The 7,549-nt window shown below is 28.6% G+C and overlaps 1 protein-coding gene across 2 annotated transcripts; it reads left to right on the top strand.

Annotated features, from left to right (window-relative positions):
* Positions 1–258: 258 nt before the first annotated feature.
* LOC145936982 (arylsulfatase B) lies at positions 259–7,387 on the top strand. 2 transcript variants are annotated; one of them, XM_083039699.1, is made up of 9 exons: positions 260–679; positions 857–876; positions 2,522–2,681; positions 3,079–3,305; positions 3,620–3,863; positions 4,063–4,220; positions 4,577–4,868; positions 4,994–5,310; positions 5,637–7,387. In XM_083039699.1, exons 2-9 carry the CDS (start codon positions 862–864, stop codon positions 5,868–5,870), a joined length of 1,647 nt encoding a protein of 548 aa, XP_082895825.1. In that variant the 5' UTR covers positions 260–679; positions 857–861; the 3' UTR covers positions 5,871–7,387. The 2 variants fall into 2 exon arrangements, with proteins under 2 accessions (XP_082895824.1, XP_082895825.1); XM_083039698.1 differs by having other exon boundaries at positions 259–876.
* Positions 7,388–7,549: the final 162 nt, after the last annotated feature.

Raw genomic sequence — 7,549 nt, forward strand, 5'->3', positions numbered from 1 at the left:
TACCTTTTAATATAAATAATTATTTTTTATAAAAAATAAAAAGAACAATTTATCATAAAATATCGTAACTTTCATTAAAGGATTATATTTTATTTTATTAAAAGAATTGAAATGAGTAGGAGAAAGACTACGAAGAAATATAAAAAATAGAAGAAAATTTAGAATAGAAAAAGCTGATTTGCGCGCGCTAATAATTACGAATTATATGTAATAAACTTATTTCTTCTACTTTTCAGTTTATCTATTTTCTACAAGCAAATTTCAGATATGATATGTGAGGAAGAAAGAGAGTGAAACTGTATCAGTAAAAGGATACTGCGCAAAATAAAACTCTTACGTTACGTTCCCTAAATTCTACGCGATCGTAAGTCGCAGTGAAAATTAGACAAGTAGAAAGAATAGGATGTAAAATGAGAAGTAACCCAGTTTATAAGACACGTTATATATCTTCATCATTGCCGTAATCATTAGTATATCTGCCCTTCCCATTCGCATGATCCATTCATGACGTGCTCTTTCGTAGGTGGACTATATATATAAACCTGTTTATGTCTTCTTCTTGTTCTTTTGTATCCTGTAAGACTGTAAGACATCGTAGCTATACATCGTGTATATAATTATACTTTCCTTTTCTTTGCACATGAATTTATTGCTACCGAGTGACGCAAAGTGAAAAGACGTACGTGAAAGTTAATTTTATCTCAGTACGCGTATATTTTCAAATATCGGAAAAACCTCTAAATCATCTTAAAGATGATATGTTCAACGACAATTCGATGTAGTACATTTGTTTTATGTTTTGTTATATTGTTTGGCATCACACTGGGCTTATACGAAACTGCACCGCACATAATAGTCTTAATGGCCGATGATTTGGTAAGATATTGATGTAAATTTCAAGACATACTGATATATTTGTGTATTTTAATTGTATTTAAAAGAAATACATCTGAATAGTAAGAAATATTTTAATGTACCTAATTCTTAATTATTTTTGATATTTTTTAATATATCGTTATTGTTTTGCGGATGTGTGAATGCAATATGTAATTGCTGCATAATAATTAAAATTTACCTGATTAATTGATATCGCGGATTATATAATTATTTATATAAATAACTATATTATTCTAATAATTATTATTTTTGTTGATAATTAAAATAATTAAGATAATAAGTCACAACCTTACTTAGAAATATAATCCAAAATATATTCAGACGAACAGTTCTGATATGAATTGTAAATTGAATAAGTAATTCTTTTTGAATTAACAACGATGCACATAAATTGTCTTATACATATATTTTACCCCACACAGCATGCATATTCGAAAGACGTTTAGAAGATATCCTAAAGATATCTTTAAGTGATAAGATATCTTTCAAATATTTTCTAAGTCTTTTGGATAGCTCATTTGAAAACTGTGCAACATAGAGTTTTACAAACTTTTGCACTATTTATTAAACTATTAAAAAAAAAATTAATAAAATAAATAACACACATCCACATATAAAAGTTATCATTTTTTAAATGTCCTAATTTAAAAAATTAAGGATTAATTTTATGATTGTTAAACTTTTAAATGTTCATGTGTATATTTTGCATTGTTAACTTTGAGTTTTACAATTTAGATAAATATAATTAAAAATATAATTTTTTATTTAAAATTTATAAGGGAGTTTTGCCAATCCGAACTTTGCCGTTCCTTTGTTAAACATTTAAATATCCATTCGATATTTATATAATTATGTAAATCGTATATGTTAAAAATAAAAAAGGAAACAAAGAAAATAAAATTTTTTAGAACAATCTTTAAAAATTAACATTTACATATAAAAAAATTTATTCTTTAATAAATTTATTTTAATTTGCTTGTTTTTCACGGAGAAAATTGAAACATACACACGTATACATCTATACTATAGAGAGATTAACAATTATTAAGGCTTATTTATATGTTTAAGATAAATATTATTTATAATAATTGGCATAAACTATTGTTATGTTACTTGCGTTTGTAATGTATGTTTAATTTAGGCCGATTAATTTGTACGAAACAATGATTAAAATTATACTTAGTTAAGTTAATTATCATGGCTTACGTACCATCTACGCCTCCGCGATCAAGTCGTGGATTGTGACTCATTCCAACTACTTGACGAATGCTAATTTTACATGTCAATTATACTTTAATTCGATCGTGTAATTATTTTATATTAGACTTCCGATGTGCCACTTGTATATATGCGAAGAAGGGAAGTACCTTCTATCCATATACTTCAATTATATATATAAAATGTCAATAATTTAGTGTTTTAAAAGTTAATATTTTCTGTAAAAATTTTATTTATAACGCCATGACAAATGTATGTATACACATACACATACTCATTTATCATGGCAATATAAATAAAATTTTTACAGAAAGAATCATTTTCTATCAAAACACTGAATTATTAATATTTCAATGTAATTATTGATTATCAATTTAATATGTTAAATAATGTTCCAAATTTTTAGGGATGGGATGACGTCAGTTTTCATGGTTCGGATCAAATACCGACTCCGAATATAGATGCTTTGGGGTATAATGGAATTATATTAAACAGGCATTATGTCTTACCATCCAGCACACCTTCTAGAACTGCCTTTTTTACCGGACAGTATCCGATACGTTTGGGTATGCGTTATTCATTGCACTTCGTAAATAATAATATCATGAAATATGTTTCTGAACCAGCGTTTAGCAAATATTTTGCAAAATTTCCAATAAAAAAAAACTTTTTAGTTATTTTTTTCTTTAGAAAATAAAATTTATTTTATATAGAAAAGATTTATATTTCTCTTTCTGCGCAAAAAATAGAGAAAATATTTTATGTATATAATATATATTATTATATAATGTTTATGACCGACTCTTACGACAACAGGATGCGTCAATTTGTCGCGCATTTAAGCAATATCTAGATAATAAGCACATTCATATATGTATGTACGTACGCGATGACGCCACAAAAATTAATGCAGCACATGTGCGTCTGTGTGCTTATATTGTACAATATTGCTTCATACTTCAGGTATGCAGGGACAAGGTATACAGGGTGGTGAACCCAGAGGGATTCCTCTCAATGTGAGGATATTACCGGAATATTTACGAGGTTTAGGATACATGACGAAACTTATCGGAAAATGGCATGTGGGATACTACACACCTCAGCATACTCCTTTGCATCGGGGTTTCGATTCCTTCCTTGGTTTTTATAATAGTCATGTTACGTATTATGACTATAAGTACTCGTTTGAGGTATGATATATATATCCTGATTACTCGAGCTAATCATTATTTTGTAACAAATTGACGTGTAATTAAAATAAATGTCTACAAGGCTCTATTATTTTTGTTTTTAACGCGTGATATTTTTAAATAGATGTAATAAAAATTAATTAAATACACATGATTTTCTCTTAATAATAAATACAACCATTATATGCAAAAATGTTAAGTTATTTACTCGTATATAATTTCATACAAAAATTGTAAAAATTCATGTTTAACTTGTAATTCACTTTCTATCATTATATATTTTATTATTATGGATTTTGAAATTTTTTTATCAGAACATGAGCGGATACGATATGCATCGTGGCGATGCTCCAGCTTATGGATCAACTGATAAATATGTGACTGATCTCTTCACCGACGAAGCGATGAGAATCATCCAGTATCACGAGCCATCTCGACCGCTCTATCTCCAAATATCGCATCTCGCTGTTCACGCGCCTGTCGACAGTCCGCACGATTATAGCCACTATGATAGACAGTTTATGCATATTCGGGAAATAAATCGCCGCAAGTATGCTAGTACGTAGTATTATGTTGATGTTAAAAATCGGAATAAAAATCAGTCATATCTAATATTAATTTCATCATCAGTTACAATAAAACATCAAATAAATTATATTTACTATATTTACGCAATGTTAATTTAAGTTAATTCATATAATTTTAATATAATGACAAAATATTTATGAAAAAATAATTCATCGTTTTTTTGTTATAGGAATGGTATCGCGATTAGATAATTCCGTTGGTCGTATCGTTCAAGCCTTAGGTAGCAGAGGGATGTTAAAGGATTCGTTGATCCTCTTCCTAACTGACAATGGTGCAGCATCCATTGGCAAATCCCGCAATTACGGTTCTAATTATCCCTTACGAGGCGTATGTATACTTTAAATCACGTACAATTGATATAGATATCAAATCGATAAGTTCATGACATATTGATTATATGTGCGTTACAATCAATTTTCTCGATCTAGAATAAGAAAAACGCCAACACACAAAATTATATGATTAATAGTAAAAAAATATATATCATTTATTAAAAATATAAATTATATTTTATTTAATTTAAAGTATATTACTTTTAGAATTTTTATCTATAAATTATATTTATTTTTATATTTGAAAATTTCTAAAAAAATATTCACGAATTTATGGAGCGCTTTAATAGTTTAAGAGTAGTAAAACAACAGTTTTGTGTAATAAAACAAAATTAATTTTTATGACAATAGATGAAATATACGCTGTATGAAGGAGGTGTGAGAGGAGTTGCCGTATTGTGGTCACCAAGATTGCGTAAGACAGCACGTGTATGCGACGATCTGATGCATATAACCGACTGGTTGCCGACTCTGTATTCTGTCGCTGGTGGTGATGTGAGAGATTTAGGAGAGATTGACGGAGTCGATCAGTGGTGCATGTTGAATGGCAGTTTACCGAGTGCCAGGGACAGACTATTGCTTAACATCGACGAAATCTCTAAGACCGAGGGCGCCATATACAAACAATTCAAACTTATTCGGGGTATTTTTTTTATTATTATTGGAATTATTGAGACTCAAGTAATAATATAATTTGCGCGTAAAGAAATAAGATAATACAAACAAATTTTAATAGTATATTTAAGAAAAATCATGTCTATGTCTTAGGATCAATTGAAGGCGGATACTACGATGGATATTATCGCGATATCGAAAGACTCATGCCTAATGAACCCAAAAAGAGCATACAAGAAGATGTGCCGCTGTACACCGACACCGTTTTGAGGAGCGTGGTGTCGGAGAGCATCACTCGTCATCTGGGTGATCCGGTCACCCAACCCAGTACAATGATTCAGTTACGGCGCGAAGCAACTGTCAATTGTAGGCCTAGAGATAGTTTCATTACATGCAACGTCACCGAATGTCTCTTCGATATCAATAATGATCCCTGCGAAACGAAGAACATCGCCGAGCAATATTCAAGGGTGAGAGAGCATCATGTTATGTTAAATTAATTGTACGAACTGAAACTAATTATATATTCAGATTAATGTTCTCACATCTTAAATGTGGTCAGTAAATGTCTATAGTCTGTAAATATTTTTTTAAGTTTTAATCTTTAAGGCTTAAAAAATTAAACTATATATAATACATTATTATTTTAATAGCAATAATGCTTTATTAAAATAATAATCCATTTTATATAGTTACACGTCATAGTCTAGATTTTGATAATGTATCGATAAGATATGCGAAGTTAGGGTCACTAATTGTAAGTCAGATGACATCTCGTGTAATTATTTTTTTGTAGATCTCTCGAGAACTGGATAGATTTTTGGAACAGTACGGGCGTACCATTAAGAGACAAATCAAGATACCAGTAGACTGGCAGGCAGATCCAAGAAGGACAAACAATACGTGGGAGCCGTGGCTAATATCGAATGAAATTATTTTGAACAATTCAGCGACTCAATTGGCTAGTTTGATGTATTGTGTTCACATTGGGATTATTCTCGTAACAGTCACGTGCAATAGTTTTATTTAAACAAGTGTTACGCAAAACATATACGCGAATTTCATTTATTTAATCATTTGATTAGTTTAGAATTTTAAAGAAACTCCGCGGAATCGTTCTATCGATTTTACATATAGAAATTTTAATGTATAATACTTTCTTTTTTCCTTCATACATTAAAAAAATCATGTGATTTTTTAATAAAATCCGTATATATATATCTTACAGCATATATAATAATGTGTGAGCAGTGACTTGATTTTTAAATGAATAAATTATAATATATAGATATGTTAAATTCGAATTATATCCGAACACTTGGGCAAATTAACATTTGTATAACATTTTTCCTCGTTGCTGTATATTCTTATATGAAATTATGTCAACTTTTTCTGTTAGATTTTGCTTCATATTATTCACTGTCATATTATTCTGTTGATTTACATTTCAGAAACATTTACAAATATAATAAAACGACGACGGAGACGTATGACTTATTTTATTCTATTTGAGATATATATCTGTTGAAAAAAGATTTTTCATGGATAGATAATTTTGTAGATGGTTTCAGATAGTTTCATAATATTTCTTTAATTTTTTAACATTATTTTATTAGTATCTAAGATCTAAGTTTTTAATCATAATTGTAATTATTAACACATCTCAAATGCGTATCGTCTCCATAGAATGTATGACCTCGTCAAAGAATGATAGTTATTTAAACTATGCTGGCTAAAAAAGATAGCTATATGTTAATTAATGCGTATGTTCAAACCTGTTTTCACTTTTGTTTTGCGTATAATAAAATTGTGCAATTATAAGTAGAGAACAAATTTTTCGCCTGTTAAAATAACGGAACGCTAATTTAATTTAGTTTAAATAACAAAGTATTAATTGATTCTGCGTTTATGTTCGTCAATCTTGGTGTTGACAACGCTTTGCTTTTATCAAATTATTTCATTTGCAATAGAATTAAGCAACATTCCATAAAAGCAAGATATGCATTTTTATTTATCTTATCGTCAGTTTGATCATATTTCTTCGGGCGAGAATTATACTTATCTGAATGTGGAGCGTTACTGATACTTTAGATAAAATTTATCATGTAATTTATCATAGCTTATGTAATCTTTACACTATAAATGTCGGGGCGGGTTACGTAAATCGAGAAAGATAAAATAAAAAAATTTTTTTAATTAATAATAATTGTTTTAATTAATGCTTTATATTGCTATTTTGATTATAACGTATCCCTAATTAATAATGTAATAATCTTGTAATTAAATAATAATTTATGACTGATCATATCAATAGTATATAACAAATAAACATGTATGTGTGTGTCGAAATATAACCATTATTTGATTTTAATATATTCTGAATACTCACACTTATTCCACTCTTAACACTCTTTTTCCTTTCTAATTCACCTCTCTCACTTTCACCTCAACTGTCACCGTTAACACCGGAAACGGAAGTCGATATTATATAACATGTAAAGATATATATCTCAAGCTATACATATATGTACAGAACACAACTGTGACAAAAGATAAATATATAAAAAAAATCTGTTCACAATTGATATATTTTATTATTAGACTGTAATAAAGTTTTCGCTTACATTTACACTATATAGATTATTACAATATATAACAAGTACACTATATAGATTATTATATAATTATTATATAACGTCTGAATGCTAC

This window comes from Prenolepis imparis, unplaced genomic scaffold (genome assembly GCF_030444845.1).
Source record: "Prenolepis imparis isolate NDT839.2.m4 unplaced genomic scaffold, iyPreImpa1.0 SCAF_6, whole genome shotgun sequence".
Classification (NCBI taxonomy): Eukaryota; Metazoa; Arthropoda; class Insecta; order Hymenoptera; family Formicidae; genus Prenolepis; species Prenolepis imparis.

Bases quoted from the DNA above. Each gene is read 5' to 3' on its own strand.
- LOC145936982 (XM_083039698.1), top strand. From the start codon at position 754: ATGATATGTTCAACGACAATTCGATGTAGTACATTTGTTTTATGTTTT. The intron at 2,682-3,078 runs GTATGCGTTATT...TTCATACTTCAG, and splicing joins ACAGTATCCGATACGTTTGG to GTATGCAGGGACAAGGTATA. The intron at 5,311-5,636 runs GTGAGAGAGCAT...ATTTTTTTGTAG, and splicing joins TCGCCGAGCAATATTCAAGG to ATCTCTCGAGAACTGGATAG.